General features: G+C 36.5%; 3 protein-coding genes across 5 annotated transcripts in view; all 3 read left to right on the plus strand.

The window, feature by feature from the left end:
• Positions 1 to 22,291, plus strand: part of LOC121387235 (titin-like) — a 481,073-nt gene that overhangs the window by 208,221 nt on the left and 250,561 nt on the right. The gene's annotated exons all lie outside the window — the stretch shown is intronic.
• LOC121387361 (titin-like) lies at positions 6,153 to 10,604 on the plus strand. Its single transcript, XM_041518427.1, has 2 exons — positions 6,153 to 7,911; positions 9,325 to 10,604. The coding sequence occupies exons 1-2, from the start codon at positions 6,261 to 6,263 to the stop codon at positions 10,602 to 10,604; spliced, it is 2,931 nt and encodes a 976-aa protein (XP_041374361.1). The 5' UTR covers positions 6,153 to 6,260.
• On the plus strand, positions 10,651 to 22,242 carry LOC121387363 (titin-like). Of its 3 annotated transcripts, none has more exons than XM_041518429.1 (5): positions 10,651 to 11,248; positions 11,751 to 11,876; positions 13,126 to 13,304; positions 14,323 to 14,491; positions 20,301 to 22,242. In XM_041518429.1, exons 1-5 carry the CDS (start codon positions 10,651 to 10,653, stop codon positions 20,573 to 20,575), a joined length of 1,347 nt encoding a protein of 448 aa, XP_041374363.1. In that variant the 3' UTR covers positions 20,576 to 22,242. The 3 variants fall into 3 exon arrangements, with proteins under 3 accessions (XP_041374363.1, XP_041374364.1, XP_041374365.1); XM_041518430.1 differs by lacking the exon at positions 20,301 to 22,242 and adding an exon at positions 18,569 to 19,450; XM_041518431.1 differs by lacking the exon at positions 20,301 to 22,242 and adding an exon at positions 15,157 to 15,188.

Consider the following 22,291-nt stretch of genomic DNA (forward strand, 5'->3'; position numbering starts at 1 on the left):
AATGATTCCATGAATCTCTATCCAGTGCAGAAGTGGAACGTAACCCAGTGGTAAAGCATTTGCTTGATGCACGATCGGTCTAGGATCGATTCCCATTGGTGGTCTCATTGGGCTATTTCTCGTTCCAGCCAGTGCTCCACAACTGGTGTAACAAAGCTCAGTCGGTTGAGTGCTCGCTTGAGGTGTTTGTGTCGCAGGATCAAACCACCTGGGTGGATCCATTCAGCTTATTGGGGTTTTTTTTCTTGTTCCAATCAGTGCACCACAACTGGACAAAGGCCGTGGTATGTGTTTTCCTGTCTGTGGGAAAATGCATATAAAAGATCTCTGACGACTACGTGTCAGAATTACCAAATGTTTGACATCCAATAGCCGATGATTAATTAATTGATGTGCTCCAGTGGTGTTGTTAAACAAAACAAATTTCTTCTTCTCTAAAGGTGTTGTTAAAAATTTAGTGTCTTCACTTCTGTCAACATTTAAGACATGTACTCATCTATTACAAATGCGTAGTGATCACCTATCATAAATTCAGCTGTCATTTATTCATCAATCCATTCTTTATGGTCACCATACATTTATATGCCTTTAGATGATGTTCTGTATATATTTGCTCTTTGTGTATTAATGTGGTATTTATTTTTTTCTCTTTTCAGCATCAGATATTGATGAGTCTGAACTGTCTTCCGATGAAGTTCACAGAGAAACAATTGAAATCGACATGTCCCAGCCCGAAGTGTCCGAAGACGAAACAGTTGTGAAACAGAGATTTACCGAAACTGTCCAAGTCGTTCCCGAGCAACCACAAAAAGAAACATACGAAATAGACATCAGATTCCCTCAGCAGGAACCGAGCACTGCAACCACCACTGTTGTCCATGAGTCTGCTACCACAACTCAGGTTACCAGTGAATTTGTTGATCAGTCCGCTCCCATTGTAATGGAAGGGGAAGATGTGCACAAAACTACAATCGTGATGCGCAAGGGAGAAGAAACAGCCCCTATTCAGTTGAAAGTGAAGTTGCCTGTTAAGCCTGAAACAGCTGAAACTGTCTCACATCTGACTGAAGCCACAACAACAGTGGTTTCGGAAATCAAATCCGCGCCGATTGAAGAAATAACAGAAGAGATACACACTGAAACTATTGAGATCACCCAAGGTGAAAAACAACTTCCTCAGGAAATCAGATTCCAGCTTCCAGCTACCGACAGAGAGACTCAGTTGTCTGAAGTAACTGAGATGGTGAAAAGTCAGGCTCAGAGATTTGAGGTCGAGATTCACGAACAGGTCATCCACAAGGAGCCTCAACCACAGGAGATCACAGTGGACTTGAGGAAAGTCAGCCGGTCTGAAGTGGACATAGACATCCATCCTGATGTTCAAGCCACTCGTCCAGACGATGAACAAATAGAAGAGACCAGAACAATAATCACCAAGGAAACTAAAGTCATTGAGGTATCTGCTCCCGAGGAACAGACTACGGTGGAGACTCGAGAGATTATTGAACTGGAAGAAGCACCTTCTGAGGTTCCATCAGAAGAATCGGAAATTACTGTTGAGCTGGCGGAGGTACCGAAAGAAGAGGTGACCTTCGAAGTTCCTCAGCAGATGATGGAGATAGCTGAATCGGAAGAGACGGATGTGAAAGAGGTCTACACCCACGTTGAAGAAGTGGCAGCAGAAATTCAGAAGGAAGAGATCATCATGGACATCAAAGGAAAAGTTGAAGAAGAAGTAGCTTTTACTTTCCAAATAGCCCCTGAGGAAGTTACAGAGGAGAAAACATTTACATCTGAGGTTGAAGTGGAGAAAACTGAAACTGTCCAAGCCGAGGAACGTTACCGTGATGAAATCTCCTTCGATATTAAAGGCAAAGAAGAGCAAATTGAGGAGGTTCAGTTTACACTCCGAGTGGAAGAACAGCCTGAGGAGGAAGTTACAACAGAAGAAATCGAAAAAGCTCCTGTAGTAGAAGAAACATCCACAGCTGAGCAGATAATTGAATTCCTTGAAGAAGGTCAAGCTCCAGAATTCACGTGGGGTCTTGTCTCTCTCAAGGTGATGGATGGGGAAGAGGTCAAGTTTCGATGCGAGGTCATTGGGAAGCCAATGCCTGAGATCAGCTGGTTCCATGACGATGCTCCAATCACAGAGAATCAAGACTTCAAGCTGACGTATGACTTGGAGTCTGGTGCCTGTACACTGCTGATAGTTGAGGTCTTCCCTCAGGATGCCGGCGAGTACCGGTGTGAAGCTGTCAACATCTATGGCAAGGCTGTCACGAGAGCAACTCTTGAGATTGAGTGTAAGTAATACCATTTTTTATTATCCATATGGTTCAACATAACCGAGTTAATAATAATCATACGAAGCACACATGTAATAACAAGTGTAATGACGTAATTTTGGGAAGTGACGTCATAAGATGACATTGCTTATCCAGTCATAGACCAGACTGTGCATTTAAAATATGACATCATTTCGTCATCTCCTTCTAGTTGTGGCTGAAACATTTTGAGTTGGGTCTTGTTATTGATAAAGAAAACAACAATAATAATATGGATAATAAAGAAATTATTACACTCGCGCGTGAGTCGTACTGATTTTACGAAATTGAAGTCTGGATTCATGTATTACTCTTGCTCTCGCTCGGGCAATACAAAAATTCTGACACTTGTTTTGTAAAATCAGTACGACACACATGCTCATATAATAATCTCTGTATACAAATAAACAAGATTATTAATATACTGATGGAAAGAAATAAGGGAACACATCGAATTGGAGACAAAATTTAATTCGCTACTAGTTTAGTAATGTCTGTATTTCATACCAAGTTGTAATGTGGGATTGAATGTCTATATGTTCCCAGTCAACTTCTGACAATATGAATATTTTTTTGTTGCAGTCATTATTTCTTGTTGCTATCTTTGTGAGCCCTTATTTCTTTCCATCAGTATACTTTTAGGTTTTCACACTACTACCAGTGATCACTAATGTTTTATACTGTCAGAAACTGTATATACACTATGTTTATATTATCTACCATAAACCATCTTTTTTAAAGATTTAAGCTACAATTCAGAAATAAACCAAAACATATAGCTGGTTGAATAAAATACTTTAGACCATTATAAATTAAATGCTTGATTTTCATCCAATTTGGGGGGTTTCAAAATTGAAGTGGAGGGGATGGAATTTATTGGAAATACTGCACATTGAGCAGTAATATATTTTGGGGGGCCAGTAAAAGAAAATGGGTGGGAGAGCCTTTATCCATGGGATAGGTTAGGATATAATTTATTTTATAATGGCTGTATGGAATATTAAGAGGAATGTGTACTGTTTATAATGCCATTTGAGTGTTTTGAATTATATATTCTGATGTGTTTCGAAGAACATTTAGGTACACATGTATGTTCTGAATCATATATTTTAATATATATAGGATGTCTCCCAAACCACATCTTTCATGAGTTTATTTTTGTTTTTACAGCTTATGAGTATGTACCAGACACGGAGGAAGCATCTGACTCCATGATGTCATCACTGGAGCCATCATCTCCGAAACCCACGCCAGCTGATTCTGACACCGAAGTCGCTGCCCACACTCAGGAGTTTGTGGAGGAAATCCACCGACTCCAGGAGCAGTTTGTGGAGGACATCACTGAGGAGGACCAGACAGAGACTGAGGCTCCACAGGAGGAGGCTGAACCTCTGCAGCAACCAGAACTTGTCGAGGAAGCTGAGCAACCGGTCCAGGAGTACATTGCAGAACTCCAGCCCGAGGTCATGCAGGTTGTGTCCGAGTCTCTGGAGTCTGGAGAAGTTGCAGAAGCCATTGCCATGACAGCTGAGCAGTTCAAAATTGATGTCGTTGAAGAAGGAGCTGAACCATTGCAAATAACCGATGTGGTCGAAGAAGTGCCTGAGGAAGCTATTCCTGCAGATGTGACTACAGAATTAGCAGAATCGGTTGCCAAGCAGCCTGCTGCATACAAAATTGAAGTGGTCGAAGAGATCACTGAACAGCAAGAGGTCTTCGATGTCACTGAAGAAGTGAAAGAGGAAGTTCAACATGAAGATATTACATTTGATCTCTCTCAGACTGTGGAGGAACATCCATCTGAATACAAAGTTGGTGAAGTGGAGGAGGTAATAGAACAGTCTGAGATTACAGATGTCACACTAGAGTCTTTTGACCAGACCCAGACCGAGGAAACTGTCACTGAGTTGGCAGAACACAGAGCTGATCAACCAGCAGAATATCTAATCGATGTTGTTGAGGAAACAAAAGATGAGTCCGATGTTTCTAGTGTTGCTTCAGAAACACCTGAAGAAGCAGGTGCTACACAAGTTGAAGCAGAAATGGCAGTCACTGATGCAGCGAAACCATCCGAGTTTGAAGTGGAAACTGTTGAAGAAGTCATTGATCAAGCAGAAACTGCAGAAATATCTGAAGAGGCTAAGGATGAAGTAGTACCAGCAGAAATAGATGTACAAATGGAAGTAACTCTTGCTGAACAACCAGAAGAAAATATAATTGATGAGGTTGAAGAAGTCACAAAACAATCAGAAACCTCAGAGGTTGCTGAACAAATCTTTGAAGAGGTTGAAGTGGCTGAAATCCAAGTAGAAATGGGAGAAACTGTTTCTGAAGAAATTGATGAATCCAAAATTGAAGAAATTGAAGAAGTTACAAAGGCATCAGAAACTGAGGAAGTTGCTGAGGAGATCTTTGAAGAAGTTGAAGTGGCTGAAATCGAAGTAGAAATGGAAGAGACTGTACCCGAACAAATTGAGGAATCTAAAGCTGAGGAAATTGAAGAAATCACAAAGGCATCAGAAACATCTGATGTTGCAGAACAAATCTTTGAGGAGGTTGAGACGGCTGACATTCAAGTTGAAATGGGAAAAACTCTTGCAGAACAACCAGAAGAAAATATTATTGATGAGGTTGAAGAGGTTACCAAACAGTCCGAAACCTCTGAGGTCGCTGAGGAGATCTTTGAAGAGGTTGAAGTTGCTGAAATCCATGTAGAAATGGGAGAGACTGTACCTGAACAAATTGAGGAATCTAAAGCTGAGGAAATTGAAGAAATCACAAAGGCATCAGAAACATCAGAAGTTGCAGAACAAATCTTCGAGGAGGTAGAAACTGCTGACATTCAAGTAGAAATGGGCGAGACTGTACCTGAACAAATTGAGGAATCTAAAATCGATGAAATTGAAGAAGTTACAAAGGCATCAGAAACATCAGAAGTTGCAGAACAAATCTTCGAGGAGGTAGAAACTGCTGACATTCAAGTAGAAATGGGCGAGACTGTACCTGAACAAATTGAGGAATCTAAAATCGATGAAATTGAAGAAGTTACAAAGGCATCAGAAACATCAGAAGTTGCAGAACAAATCTTCGAGGAGGTAGAAACTGCTGACATTCAAGTAGAAATGGGCGAGACTGTACCTGAACAAATTGAGGAATCTAAAATCGATGAAATTGAAGAAGTTACAAAGGCATCAGAAACATCAGAAGTTGCAGAACAAATCTTCGAGGAGGTAGAAACTGCTGACATTCAAGTAGAAATGGGTGAGACTGTACCTGAACAAATTGAGGAATCTAAAATCGATGAAATTGAAGAAGTTACAAAGGCATCAGAAACATCAGAAGTTGCAGAACAAATCTTCGAGGAGGTAGAAACTGCTGACATTCAAGTAGAAATGGGCGAGACTGTACCTGAACAAATTGATGAATCTAAAATCGATGAAATTGAAGAAGTTACAAAGGTATCAGAAACTGAGGAAGTTGCAGAACAAATCTTCGAGGAGGTAGAAACTGCTGACATTCAAGTAGAAATGGGCGAGACTGTACCTGAAGAAATTGATGAATCTAAAATCAATGAAATTGAAGAAGTTACAAAGGTATCAGAAACTGAGGAAGTTGCAGAACAAATCTTCGAGGAGGTAGAAACTGCTGACATTCAAGTAGAAATGGGCGAGACTGTACCTGAAGAAATTGATGAATCTAAAATCGATGAAATTGAAGAAGTTACAAAGGCATCAGAAACTGAGGAAGTTGCTGAGGAGATCTTTGAAGAAGTTAAAGTGGCTGAAATTCAAGTAGAAATGGAAGAGACTGTACCCGAACAAATTGAGGAATCTAAAGCTGAGGAAATTGAAGAAATCACAAAGGCATCAGAAACATGAGGAAGTTCCAGAACAAATCTTCGAGGAGGTAGAAACTGCAGACATTCAAGTAGAAATGGAACAGACTGTACCTGAAGAAATTGATGAATCTAAAATCGATGAAATTGAAGAAATCATAAAGGCATCAGAAACATCTGAGGTTGCAGAACAAATCTTTGAGGAGGTTGACACTGCAGAAATTCAAGTCGAAATGGAAGTAACTCTTGCAGAACAACCAGAAGAAAATATTATTGATGAGGTTGAAGAGGTTACCAAAGAGTCTGAAACCTTTGAGGTTGCTGAAGAGATCTTTGAAGAGGTTGAAGTTGCCAAAATTCAAGTAGAAATGGGAGAGACTGTTCCTGAACAAATTGAGGAATCTAAAGCTGAAGAAATTGAAGAAATTACAAAGGCATCAGAAACATCAGAAGTTGCAGAACAAATCTTTGAGGAGGTTGAGACAGCAGAAATCGATGTACAAATGGAAGTGACTCTTGCTGAACAACCAGAAGAAAACATAATTGATGAGGTTGAAGAAGTCACAAAACAATCAGAAATCTCTGAAGTTGCTGAAGAAACTTTTGAGGAGGTGGAAGTGGCTGAAATTCAAGTAGAAATTGGACAAACTGTTCCTGAACAAATTGAGGAATCTAAAACTGAGGAAATAGAAGAAATCACAAAAGCATCCGAAACATCAGAAGTTGCTGAAGAAGTTCTTGAAGATGTTGAAGTGGCTAAAATAGAAGTTGAAATGACTGAAGCTGTGGCTGAACAACCAAGAGAATACAAAACTGACATTACTCTAGAAATAACTAAAGAAAGCGAGGTGTCGGATTTGATTGCCCAAGGTGTTGATGAAACCGTTACTGAGGACATTCCACAAGAATTAGAAGAAACAACCACTGAACAACCAGCAAAATCGCAGATTGAGGTAGTAGAAGAAGTTGTGGAAGATGCTGATGTTGCCTCTGTTGTTGCAGAGATTCCTGAAGAAGTTGAAGTCGTTGAGACCAAGGAAGAATTAGAGAAGACCACTGCAGAAAAACCAGATGAGTACAAGACCGAAATATCAGTGGAGACTCTAGAACAAGGAGAGGTGACAGAAGTTTCGAAAGAAGACATTGAAGAAAGTCAGATTTCTTCAGTTACTACTGAGTTGGCAGAAACAACTGCTGAATTTCCCAGTTCATTCCAGGTTGAAGAAGAAGCAGAGGTGAAGGAGATCGAACAAGAGCAACCTGTTGATGAGGTGGATATGACAGTGGTGCAGGAAACAATTGAAACCTTTGCCACAGAAATTGCCAACAAAATCATTGCAGAGATCAAAGAGGCAGAAGAAGAAAAACCCATTGTTGTGGAGGAAGAAAAAGAAACACCTGTTGAAAAAGCAGAAGTTGAACTTGAGGTGGCAGCTCCAGCTCCTATTGTAGAAGAGGAGGAGGAACTGGAGGCCCCATCTTTTACTCAACTCCTTACTGACATCACAGTTATGGAGACCACAATGCTTTGTCTGGAGGTCGTTGCAACTGGGCGACCAGTCCCAGAATTCACGTGGTACACTGATGACCAAGAGCTTGTGCCTTCGGAAGACATGCAGGTTGTCACAGAAAATGGTCGGTCCGTTCTGGTGATTCAGGATGTCCTGCAGGATGATGAGGGAGAGTATCGGGTTGAGGCCTTCAACCGGGTCGGACGATGTTCTTCTATAGCCTATGTTACAGTGCTGCGTAAGTATATGCAAACAGTTTGGGGTACACATATATACTCAACAACGAAAGTTTAGCAAATATCTTTTATGACATCTGGGTGAGACGTAGCTCAGTGGTACAGCGCTTGCTTGCTGCGCGGTCAGTCTGGGATTGATCCCTGTTAGGGGACCCATTGGGCTATATCTCATTCCAGCCAGTGCACCACGAATGGTATATCAAAGGCTGTGGTATGTGCTATCCTGTCTGTGGGATGGTGCATATAAAAGATCCCTTGCTGCTAATCGAAAAGAATAGCCCATGAAGTGGCGACAGCGGGTTTCCTCTCAATATCTGTGTGGTCCTTAACCATATATCTGACACCATATAACCATAAATAAAATGTGTTGAGTGCATCGTTAAATAAAACATTTCCTTTCCTTTATGACGTCTAAATTTGCCATGGGTGAATAAACTTAAACCAGGTCCTGTTGTGTTAAGGCAAAGGTTGATGAGTTTATATTGTTTGTAAATGGTAAACATTTCAGATGTGAATATTAATTAATAAAAATAGGTTAATTTATAAATGTTATGCCATTTCTTTTAACATTAGCTAAACTTTCGTTGTTGAGTATATATATTTCACTAAAATACATGACATATTGGTAAGAAATATGCTGTAACTATCAAATAACACATTAGTAATTTAAGGAACAATTTTTTTATGTGAACCATCATTCTGTTTATGTGTTGGTTTTCACAATTGGTAACTCATAGGTGGAAATATACTGTATATATATCGAATAACATGTAGCACAGCTTTCAAGTAGCTATATTGATAAGAATCTGGTTCTGATTTGCACTACTGTCTTTCTGATTACAGTCTGACATCATATAACATGTTGCACAGATTTCAAGTAGCTATATTGATAAGAATCTGGTTCTGATTTGCACTACTGTCTTTCTGATTACAGTCTAACATCATATAACATGTTGCACAGATTTCAAGTAGCTATATTGATAAGAATCTGGTTCTGATTTGCACTACTGTCTTTCTGATTACAGTCTGACATCATATAACTATATATCTTTATAGGTCTGCAATTACGGTTATCTGAATATATTTAGTCTAGTGCCAGGAAAATACCATCATCTAACTCATTTTACTCTTTACTCAAGTTATGCCATCCTCAGATGCAATTATTGAAACAGGCTGAAGACTTAAGCCATCTTATGTATTTGATTGTTGTTTATATAATAATCATGATAAAATTATTTCTTATGTTGGAAATCTGTAAGAATGTTCAGCCAATAAAAGCTTTGACTATCACTGAAAAATAATTATTTATATGCTTTTAGGTACTTGGTACAGGACTAATGCAAAACTGAATGCGAAATAAGCTGTCCCATCACCTACTGTTGGTGCAATAATGTTTCTTTATTTTTATTCCATAGCATCCAGTGCTCCTTCATCAGAGGCCCCTGAATCACCTACAGAGGAAAGAGTTGTTTCTGAAATATACAAGGAGGAGATAACCCTTGAACAAAAGGTGCAGCAGATTGAAGAAGTGGAGTTTGAAGTCACAGAAGACAAATTCAAAACGGAGATGACCATTACAACTAAAACACAACCTGAAGAGATGGAGGTGGAGGCTCCTAGAGATGAAACTGAGGTGGTGATCAGAGAGACTGTTGATATTGTTAAAGAAGTGGAGGTAACTCAGGAGGAACGGTTCAGACAGGAAATTACTGTTGAAATGGAAACTGAGGAACAGGAAGGAGACATCAAACGACCATCACCTGAACTTATCATCGAGGAGAGGCCTGTCATTACACAGGAAGTCAAAGAAAGTGTTGAAATTGTTGAGGAGATGGTGCCAGAGGAAATCAAAGAGATATCAATAGTCGAGACAGAAAGACCAGCCTCGGAAACAACCATTGAATTAAGAGAGACTGTCACAGTTCACAAAGAAGAAGAATCCGAAGTTGAGGAGACTGTGAGTGAATTCGTTGTTGAAACATCATCCGACGAGATGACCACAGAAGTTGAGAAACCAGAAGAAGAGATAATTCAGGAGCTTCGCGAGGTTGTCCAGATTGAGGAGGAAAAGATCACAGAGGTTGAAGAACATGTTGAGGTGATACAGGAGGTTTCTGCCGAGGAAGGAATTCCTGAGCGCGAGGTTGAGAAACCATCAGAAGATATTGCTGAAGAACTCCGCGAAAGGATAATAGTTGATTCTGAAATTCCATCCAAAGCTAAGGAAGCAGAATTTACCATGGAAGCTTATCAAGAAGGTCTTCCAGAGACTCAGGCAGAAGCACCGGTTGCAGAAATAACTGAAGAGTTGAGGGCAAGGATTACTGTGGATGAAGAAATTTTAGCAGTGGTAAAAGAACAAGAAGAGGTAGTTGAGGAGACACCTGTTGAAGATAAGGTGGCAGAAGTTCAGGTGGAAGCTCCTGTTCTTGAGACAACCGAAGAAGCAAGAGCAACCATTCAGGTGGAGGAGGAACAACAGAGTGTGGTGAAGGAAATTACAGAAGCAACTGAAGAAACACCTTCAGAAGAAATCACAACTGAAGTGAAGGTGGAAAGCACCACAGAAGAAGTGACTGAAATTATCAGAGAGGTGATCGAAATTCAGGACATAAAAACCTCAGAGACTGTCGAAGCTGAGGAAATGATTGAAATTACCACTGCCGAGGATATTCAGCCTCAAGTGGAAACCTGAAGCTCCGGTTCTCGAAACAACTGAAGAAATACGTGAAACTGTCCACATGGAAGGGATTAAGCCATCTGAAGCAGAGGAAACTACAGAATTGTTTGAACAAGTCGAGTATGAAGAAATCTCAACAGAAGTTAAAGTTGAAAAGACCACAGAAGAGGTTTCTGAAATTGTCAGACAGGTGATAGAAGTGGAAGAAGAAAAACCTGCTAAGATCAGCCAGGAAGTCGAAATTCTTGAAACTGCTTCAACAGAAGAATTTGTTGATGAAGTCGATATGGCTGCCCCGGTGGAAGAAACTACAGAAGAAATTCGAGATACTATACATATTGATGAACAGAAGGTCTCCAAGACTGCCATAAGTGAAGAATTCTTGATAAAAGAAGAAGCAGCAGAGGAGATTGTTGTGGAAGCCAAAGAGGATACCGTTGGTGAAAAAGACGTTACTGAAGTCGTTGAAACGATCATGGTTACAGAGGAGAAACCCTCCGAAGCTGAGGAGACCTTTGTTGCTGTTGCGGCACAAACAGAGGATGTTGTAGCCGATGTCAGAATGGAAACAACTGTTGAGGAGGAAGTTGCAGAAGTTGTGAAGGAGAAAGCAGATGTTACAGAAGCTGATGTCAGACAGGCTGAAGAAGAAATAAAAGGTAAGTGTTTGCATTATTTAATTTGTAATAGGTATGTCTTCAGTGTTATAGATAGAAAAATAAATTAAGTTTAAATAAGTAGGTATATTCTGTTTTTTTCAGTGGTTATTACACTAATAGCCAGGTATCAAATCTGAACAACTAAACCATAATACATGGTCAGGGCCATATCTGTACAATTAGGAGTCAAATGGAAATTTGGCAAAATAGCGATTGATTCCATGAATCTCTATCTCGTCTATAGGAGGAAAGCCACTCCCGAGCAGATCATTTACTGGAGATGTCTTACACAGCCTTTAAGAGGACTAAAACCATTTACAGGTTACTACAAAATATAGGCCTGGTAACAAAACAAAACTTAATAGTTTGTTAAATAATTTTATTGTTTTTGCTACTGACCCTGTTGTCTGAATGTGATAGGCAGTTACTGTAAACAATCTTTTGTATCAAACATAGGGAATACTTTCTGTATGTAAATTAATAATTGATATTTTTACTTTAGCCGACATCACTGTGGAGACTGCGGTCAGTGAAACTGTTGTCAAGGTGATTGAAGAAACTAGAGAAGAAACCGAACAAGTTGAAATTGCCTTTGACATTAAACCCGAAGAGAAACCTTCCCTACCAGGTTGGTGTCATTTATTTCTTCTTTATCTTTCTTTTATCTTCTTTTATCCTTTTTTTATCTTCTTTTATCCTTCTTTTATCTTCTTTTATCCTTTTTTTAATCTTCTTTTATCCTTTTTTTATCTTCTTTTATCCTGCTTTTATCTTCTTTTATCCTTTTGTTTTTGTAGTACAGGAAGGAAATGTTTTATTTAACGATGCACTCAACACATTTTATTTACGGTTATATGGCGTCAGACACTTTACCACTGGGCTATGTCCCATGTACAGTTTCACAGTTGGTAGGGTCTTGGGACTCTCAAATCCCTGGTCAGATTCCCGAAGTTAAGGTGAGTTACCAAATACAAGGGATATATGCACTGGGTTTTTTGTGTTTGTTTATATATTTTTAATTTAAATAATCATATTGATATACTTACCTTTGTTTGACTCCCAATATTTGATGTGCAATTTTTTGCTGGGGTGTCATTAAACATGCATTCATTCATTTATTCCAAGGGATATAAGCTAACACTTGTCCCCTTGCTCAGGGGACAAAAACATCTGAGGATGAGTACAGTTTAGATGATATTAGTCCGCTTGGTATGTAAATATACTGATGGAAATAAATAAAGGATCACACAAATAGCAACAAGAAATAATGACTGCATCAAAAATCAATTGATATTGTCAGAAGTTGATTAGGAACATATAGGCAGCTCATTCAACACTACAGACATTCAATCCCACATTACAACTTGGTATGCAGTATAGACATTACCACACTAGTAGTGAATTAAATATGGTCTACATGATTTTCATAGTTTGCATATCGATACACCAACTACTAAGAAAAGAGCTGTGGTACAGGGCTTGAAGATACCGGCAACACTAATGGCAATTGCCGTAGCTGTAATATGAATTGCTGTATGTTGAGGTCTTTGCCAATGGCAGATTTTTGCCAGTGGATAAACATTATTGCAATTGGTTGAAGGGATATTTTATGGTGTTTAATTTTTGTTTGTTTGTTTGTTGCAAAGGTTACTGGTTTAAAACTGCTATAGGCAGAATCAGAATTCCCATAGTTGAGCATTTTGCTTATGGCAAAAATACCTTTAAAAATTGCCTGTAGGTAACAAATTCCTGTTATTAGGTGTTATTAAATAGTTCCAACTTATGTTTTGGGTGACTAGTGATCTTTCATAGGGGCTAGTAACAGTCATACACATACATACGCAGTCTGATTTTCGTTTGGTTTTTTCTTTCCACAGAAACCTTGCAAGAGACTCAGCCTGATGTGGCTATTTCTCCTGCTGCTCCCGAATTAGCGCCAGAAGCTCCCCGTTTCACCCAGACCCTCCAGAAGCAGCTGGAAGTGTTTGAGGGATCACGCGTCACAGTCGAGTGTGTGGTTACAGGACGGCCCACGCCGGTCATCACTTGGTTTAAGGTGGGTGTGATAATGTACAGTTTATGACACAACAACAAAGAAAGAAATGTTTTAGTTAACGATGCATTCAGCACATTTTATTTACGGTTATATGGCGTCAGATATATGGTTGAGAACCACACAGATATTGAAGGAGGAAACCCGCTGTCACCGCTTCATGGGCTATTCTTTTCGATTGGCAGCAAGGGATCTTTTATATGCACCATCATATAGACAGGGTAGTACATACCACAGCATTTGCTATACCAGTCGTGGTGCACTGGCTGGAGCGAGAAATAGTCCAATGGGCCCACCAACGGGGATAAATCCCAAACCGACCGCGCATCAAGGAAGCCCTTACCACTGGGCTACGTCTCGCTCCCCTGCCCAAATGTTTTGACATCCAGTAGCCTATGATTAGTAAATCAGTGTGTATCTATTGGTGTCATTAAACAAAACAAACTTCAAATTTTACCAATAAATTCCTAGAACCATGTTGTTGGTTCATGCATTAGTTGCTAGGTTCATCCATTTCACATCATTTTAACTTATTCCTGTGCTGATTTGCAATTAAGGTTCAAGCATGCCTGGGCAGGCATACCTAAGTTGGCTGTACTGTCTGTTCACTGAGTTAATAGTTACTTTCAGTGATTAGTGACAGAAATGTTATTACAACTTGCTCTGGTGTGTAAATCCCTTTTCATTTCAACTTATTTCCGTGCTTATATCCAATTAAGGCTGAAGCACGCTGTCCTGGGCACACATCTCAGCTATCTGAGCTGTCTGTCCAGGACAATGGGTTAGGTGTTTCTTTGGTTTTACTTTTAATGTTAATAAATTTACAAACTTGTTAGGAAGGCCAAGAACAATAATATTTCTTCAAGAATCGTGATCTAAGTGTAATATCATGATAGCAAGGACAAACAAGTAAAAAGTGATATTCATCTTCAATCTGTTTTTTAAATTACAAACAGTGCATAGTCGTTCTGTGGGTATTTTATTAAGTCTGCCATCTTCATTATTGATATCTATGTAACAGGAGGAAGTTGAGATCGTGAAGAGCGAGAGATTCATCACAGAATACAAAGATGGTCGGTGCACGCTGACCATTCCCAGTATAACTCTTGATGAAGATGCTCTCGAGTTCACATGCCAGGCCAAGAATGACGTGGGCGTCGCCAAAACATGGATTGAAATTTTCGTTGAAAGTAAGGATCCCGTAGTACTGGGCAGCAGGGGTAGTTGTAGTGACGTAGATGTAGAAACACTCTTAAATTTGTTTAGCTGTGAAATACAACTCTTGAATTTGTTTAACTGTGTTATATCATTTTTTATTTGTTTAACCATGTTATACAACTTTCAAATTTGTCTAGGTGTGAAATCCAATTCTGAAATTTGTTTAGCTATGAAACGCAACTCTTAAGTTTGTCTAATTGTGAAATTCAACTTTCAAATTTAGTGAATTCTTTTTCTTAGTTCCCAAATTTTGTTAGTGTTTGTTAATATATTTATACAACTCTTTAGATGTTGATGAGGAAGAATTGAAATTATATAGTTCTAAAATGCAACTTTTTCCATTTGTTAATTTAGCTTTCAAAATAAGATACATTTTTACCACAAAATTGTAATAATATATTTCAGACTTTTAAAGTTTAATGGTTTTGTATAACCATAAATTGATGCATAGTGGGGAATTCAAGATTTACCATGTTTGCATTTCTGAATTGATAACCGAGGGCATGGAACCAACACACAAACCTTCCCTCCCTTCTACTAAATTTAATTGATACACATTTCACACAATGTGTTGTAGTATTTCACTGAAGCAGAAGTTAAATCAATAAATAAATTCTCAATAATGTTTTGTTTCTAGTGTGGCTTGGTGTTTAGTGGAATATGCCCAGACACCCAAAATACCATCCTAATCTGCAGTATTAAGTAATTATATTTTCAAATTTGAAAACAAAAATTCTACTTGTTTTGCAGTATTAAATTTCTATTTTATTTCTTTTTTAAATTATTTGTTTCTTTGCATACAGCACGTGCTGATTTGATAAACTATTTCTGATTTATAATTTAAAATTATTTTTTGTCAACTTTAAAAAAATATATATATAGATGCAAATAATTTAGAATTTAAATTAAAAAATACATCCAGTTAGAGACGGGGTTTTTTCATCCATTTGTTTTCCGTGAATCTACCTCGTGTGATACTACTTTCCAGATATCACTTATCAGTAATGTACATCATGGAATGTTATTATTGCCAATGCATGTATCACCTGCTTCGCCAGTTAGTTAGCCACAGAATGGCTTACATTAGTGGAAGATTGTTGTAGCTATATTTCATGGCTATTTGTGACATTTTTTGGTGTTATTATTACATATATAACATATCAATTGGAACTGTTGCTGATTTCTAAATGTTTTCTGTATTGTAAAAACTTTACATTCAGTATTAATGATTTTATAGAAATTATCCCCCACCCCAATTTTGTTTTTTAGATTTTAGAAAATAATTTTTCAATTTGAAATTAAGTTCTTGTCAAAAGAGGATATTTAGAAAAACAAATTCCTGACCATCACTTTTTATTTGGCATTTTAAAATTTTATTAATAACTGAGACATGAAAGAATAATTTATCACCCGTGATAAAACAACTGATATTTTATTATTTCATTAATAATTATAATAAATCTTTTTGCACATTTTTGTTTTTTAAAAACATTTTTCTATAAAAACAAATTGAACTTAAAGGAGATTTTAGCTATATAATAACAAATTGAACTTAAAGGAGATTTTAGCTATATAATAATAACAAATTGAACTTAAAGGAGATTTTAGCTATATAATAACAAATTGAACTTAAAGGAGATTTTAGCTATATAATAATAAATGTTACATTTGGTCCTGCAGTACTTAACTGGTTCAGGGTTGCCTATCTTAGGCACACTACCTGTTCCCCAAAGAACATGACCATTATATCTAGTGATCATGTACATGTAGATATAGCAACTATATACTAGTAGTTAGAACATAATAAGCATGAACGCTGTTAAGCTACATGTAGATTTGCAAGCACATTGATGACATAAAACACAGGCATATTGTAGATATGTATTTTGTTTGCATTTGTATGTCATGGAAAGTAAAATATATTAATGTTACTTATTGTGGCAGTATATATATATATATATAGGCCTTTTTGAGATATTTCCATTTTGTTCTGTTTCTTGGAACCTGTAAGTCATAGATCAGTCAGACTTTGTACACAGTTTAAACTGTGTTTGTTGGCTGTATAGTGTGTGGTCATTTCTGAACTTGATGTAGAAAATGAGAGAGGAAAACCAAACCTGCTTTATAGGCTGCTACTACAAAACAGCAGCTATAAATCATGATGCATTGGTTGATATGGGGGGGGGGGGGGGGGGGGGGGGGGGAAATAAAACGGATTAGTCCAGCAATGGTGATTGATCCTATTACCCATCACACCTCAGGCATGAGCTCTACCACTGAGCTACGTCCCACCTCTACAACTCTGTAATGAACTACTAGTGGATATATCTAAACAACAAAACCGTAATAAGTTATCAAGGCCATATCTCTGCACAATGCAGAATAAAAAAATGGGCATTTGGCAAAATAGTGGTTGAATCCATGAATCTCCATCTATAGTGCCTTGTCTATGGAAGGTCTCTGCCATTAAAAGAAATGGGTTAATTGTCAGTTAATAATCTTAAAGTAACATTATCAAAGTGGCGTAAGGTAATTTTTAATGTGGGTTTTGCCTGCATGTACATATATTTAAAAAGAATATATTTTCACCTTTAAAAAAATCAGAAAGAAAAAAAATTACGTTTAAATTGTAGTAATTAATTTATTTAATTATGTACCATTTTCTGTGTTAATTTATTTATTATAAAATGTACACATGTTTTGCGAATTTACTGAATAAATATTTAAGTTACAAAGTCGTCTTGTATTTTGTAGATTGCATGGCGTGTACATAGTATGTAGTACCGTGCTTGATGGTATATATATGTATGTAACTTGTTTGGCAATGCAATAGTTTTAACTCTTGAGATATTGAGACTTTTTAATCCTTTCTAATATAATATTAACATTCTAATATACTATGGCGTGAAATATATTTTCAATTGTTTGTATATTAAAGAATCTTCTTTTTAAAAAAATTCATATATGTTAAAATTGCTAGGGGGTATTTTAATTTGTGGTTTGTTAAAAGTCAAAGTATCTTTGATTAATTTATATACTTTTTTTTTTTTTAAATAACCATTTTCTTTTATTTTTTTAAATACAGCATATTTAAACAAATATCAAGACCAGTTTTATAGAACATATTACATTGCCAGTTGTAAGATAGCATGCCATGTGTCTATAAAATACAGAACTAATGTAGAGTTTTGTGTGGTGCTGTCATCTTTGTGTGTACTTTGTTTACAGCTACGTAGCCTGTATATTCCATAAGTAACTTTATAATATTGACAATATCCCGACTAAAAACACATTTTAATTTATAATGGATAGGGACAGAACTTGATGGTTAGTGATGAAAAAACAACTGGTGTGGTGATTTTCCACGTCCCCAAAGTAGCCATTGATACTGACTGTAGGTTAAAGCAGGTACCATGATTCAAACCCAGCATTTGTTTAAAGGGGCAATTTTACGATGCAACTTGTATCATGTGATTCAGTTGTATTGTGAGAAGCACTAAATTGTAATTCTTTTTGATAAACACTAAGCTATGTAGGATGAGAAGTATACAAAAAGAGAGTACTACAAATTACGTGCTACAAGTTGTTACTGCAAGATGCATAGTGGGAATGTGCCTTTAGATCTAATGGCTTAATCACTACACTGCTAAGACCAGTTAGTGTCAAAAGCTTGAAATGTAGCTGACCACATGTCTAGTTGACCTGTTGTTGGGTTCAACAATGTATGTGGTTGCAATGGATTTCTTTTCTCTGTACAAGGTCACAGTACTATTTGGTTCAGAAAAAAACATTAGACTACTTTGACATTTTATTAATGTAGCAACTTTTTAGGATACAAAATATAAGTTATTTTCAATAATATATATAAAACAATTGTTGTTTTTTAATAATTTAAAAATAATAATAATTGTATTATGACGACAGAGGTAGGGAAAGTAGTAGTTATAATAATAATATCAATACAGGCTACGTTAATAATGTTTTCTGCTTGACATTTGTTTCTTCATGATTTGTCTCTAATTTCTCATTATATCTTTGCATGCACCCAGAATTTCTCAATGCTGAGGAAAAGCTTGTGAGAGAGGAATTCTTTTCAATCGAGGTTGTGGTTGAAATCAAGTGGCGTCGAGGCATCAACGGAGAGCATGATGTTGCTATTACAAATCTCGAACCAACCCGGATGTTGACTAGACATTTCTATGATTGCGTAGACCGCGACACCGTTAGCATCTCGTAGCATTTTCTATGCCTCGAGCATCGTCTGTGCATTGTTAATTGCTGGCATCCATTGTCAGTGGTGTTTTTGTTCACCTGTTATATTGTATTATTCTGTCAGTTGAATATTACATCCGGTGTTACATTCTGTGTCATACAAATGAGGTGATGCAGAATAGTAGAATTCAGATTTGATTTTTTTTTTTTTTTTTTTGGTTTGTTTTTGCACCATTTTATTATGTTGAATTCCTGCCAGTGTCATTTTAATTTGTGTAGATTTTTTGTCGATCTGCAGTTATTGATAGATACGTTTTTAGGAACCTTGTGATTCAGAATACTGTTTATTTCATCTGGCAATCACTGAAAACCTTCTTTAACCCTTTCACCTCTGATTAATACTTAGAATAATTCTATATCCATGGAACAAGCATTGCAGTAAAAAAAAAAACATTGGGGTGAAAGAGTTAAAAAATCAAGCTCCTTGTTTTTCCCCTGTAGTATTCTTACAGCTTTGGATTTAATTTTATTCTTGCTTGATGGATTTGGATTTGGCATTTCGATTAAGTGAAATGGTTCACGAGGTGAAAACAAAGGGAGATAAGCCTTACAGTATGTTGAGGGTTGCTGCAGTTTTTGCCAGGAGTAAAATTTTCGTTACAAGTTGCTTGTTTATCTTAAAGAATCTTGTTTTTTTAAAATTAAATTATTATTATTATGGCAGTTCTTGAGTCGTGTTTAGTAGCATCGTACAGGATTCAAAATGCTCAGTGATTATTAAAAAGGTTGTGATTTTTCGGGGGTATAAATTCCACTTTATTTAGGTTTAATATTGAATGGCAGACAACATGGTTTATATATTTATATATTCATATTTATGTATACGGAACATCTTTATATGTATTTTTCTGTCAAACTGTTCTAGTTGACACAAGTAGTCTTGGGTTCACCTTCCTCAGCATTGCGATGTTCTTTTCATCAATTAATACTGATTTAAACAACAACAAAAAAGTCTGTCTAGAGACCATGGAGTTAATATAGTTGGTCGAGCAGACATTATGCATGGAGCAAAGCTTGCAGTGTACAGCTAATGAATTTTATAAGTTGTCATATAGTTGCATGTTCATCAACGCAAAACATTTGATCTCTTTTCTTCATTCTTAGTAACTTTCTGTGAAAACATCTTATTAAGATGTTTTTTTCTAGTTGTATAATTACTAATAAAGTCATTAACAGACAAAATAAAATTAACTTTCTTTTCTCAAAAAAGAAGGGGGAAAAAAGAAAAAGATTTTAGATTTTTTCCCCTAGTTATAGCTCCTTGATGGGCAGGTATATTTAATTCCATTTGGTGGAAAATGTAATATCTTTCTTTGATAGTTATTTAATTATCTCCCTTTATTTAAAAGTGATTATCTCCCTTTGATAGCAAAGATAGATTATCTACCTTTTTATAAAACTATTATGATTAACTCCCTTTGAGATAGCAAAGTTAGATTATCTACCTTTATTATAAAACTATTTGATTAACTCCCTTTGATAGCACAGTTTAATTATCTCCCTTTGTAGCACCGCACACTGTTGACGAGAGTGAACCCGAGCGGGTGGAGGTTGAAGTCACACAAGAAATGACGCAGCCCCTACTACAGGTGGTGGAGAAACCCGAGGCAGAGTTATCTGCCCCTACTCTAGGTTGGCAGCCTATAAATATTGAGGATGCTAGCATGCAAAAGTTTTTGCTAGCCGTTGTTTTGGTTATGGTACTGCTACGGCTGTTGGCGTGGTTACTCAGTTGCAGCTGTTGTATTTGGTCTTACTTCCTCACTAGCTCCTGGCCTAATTAAAACTAGTATTGGGGTTTGTACAATTAAAAAAAAAAAAAAATCTCTCTCTCTCTCTAAGCGTTCTGTCAAATGTTTCAGGTAAAAAAAAAAAAAAAAAAATTGTTGTATTCATTTGTCTCAATTTTGGGCTTTTTTTTTCATTTAAATGTTAAAGCATTAGTCTTGTTTTTTATATTCTGTCACAGTACATTGGCAGTAATATATAATTTAGAATTTGTAAACCTGTACAAGCCCCAATGTTTTCCATCATGCAGTGAAAGATTTCTCACACAAGTTTCTACATTTTAAAATGTTAAATACATACTAAAGAATGATACCATACTGAATTGTTTTTAATTGTGTGAGAAGTATTTCTTTCATTGGTTTTTCACAAGTATGCCATAGAATGTGATAAGTGCTATTTTTGTGCCATTCAGTCACAAAACAAAATTAATATATTTGTATACTTTTGCATTTGATTTTAAATAGAACAGTTTATTCCAGATTTGTAAGTTTACAAAATATGTCCTTGCTATGGCATATTAACACCCTATCCCATATCCTGATCCTATATGTGGTTTCTGAAACTGCCTTATTTCAATTTTCCACAGTTAGATCCCAGGTCTGAGCTTGTGGTGAAGTCCTACATTAAAAACATCAAACTTGTGCCAGTTGACCAATGAAATGTCTAATAATTGCATTGCTGATGCCATTTAAAAGTGTAATAATTAATTACATGCTTAAGTGCTGATGCTACCTTAATTTTGATTGGCCAGAACACATGCTTTTGTTGTTTTATTTAGAGCAAAAAAAGACAGACTGTATTTATAAATGTCAAAATTTGTTTCTTATTTTTCATGAATTTGTGAAATCTAAGTTTTCAGAACATTTAACAATTAAAATAGATGTAAACGAGTTTGATTACTTGGCAATAATATTTTAAGTAAAACATTTTCTTCAGTTTTACATTATATAAATATAAAACAACAAAAATATAGTGATAAAAAGCCAACTCATGTACCATTTAGCATGTACCTCAAATCCAATAGAAATGTGTTTTTGTATAAACATTTAAGTTTTTCAGTGCAATTTTGTTTTTGTTTATTGTGAGCAGTCTTTACTGTAGATTTTCAAATACCCAATGAACATCTTTCGACCATTAAAAGTATGATGGATCAAATACTTTTAATGGTTTTTTGACCCTCCATCCCTGACTTAAATTAATTGACTCATAACTTGTTAATAATACATAATGCAAATTACCCATTTGACTTATGGGTAAGTACATTTTTGAAACCATTTCATTTAACACCCATGAAGAATTTTGTTTCGTTTTGATCAGAAATGGTGTATATAATTTTCACAACCTAGTAGGGTTGACACATCCAACAATTTCAAATTTGTATTATGTATATTCTTATCAGGTTATTGGTCATCAACATTATTATGTTCTAAAAGTAAATCTACAGTTTAGACTGACATTCAGTCTTACTTCTTATGGCAGGTGAGCCAAGGGAACATGTTTAAAGATTTCAGTCTAGTTTTTATATATATGACATTTTGGTCTATTTTTATGCATTTTTTGCAATTTTTTTTTTTTTTTTTTAACAAATTAATATTTTTGTAAGTGTGTGACTTCATTCTTCTGTATATTGGAACACTTTGATAAATAAATATCATAAATGAAACTTTGTCTCGTTTTGATGTTCGGTGTGTTACTGGAACATTGGGGGGGGG

This window comes from Gigantopelta aegis, chromosome 13 (assembly GCF_016097555.1).
Source record: "Gigantopelta aegis isolate Gae_Host chromosome 13, Gae_host_genome, whole genome shotgun sequence".
In the NCBI taxonomy this organism is placed as follows: domain Eukaryota; kingdom Metazoa; phylum Mollusca; class Gastropoda; order Neomphalida; family Peltospiridae; genus Gigantopelta; species Gigantopelta aegis.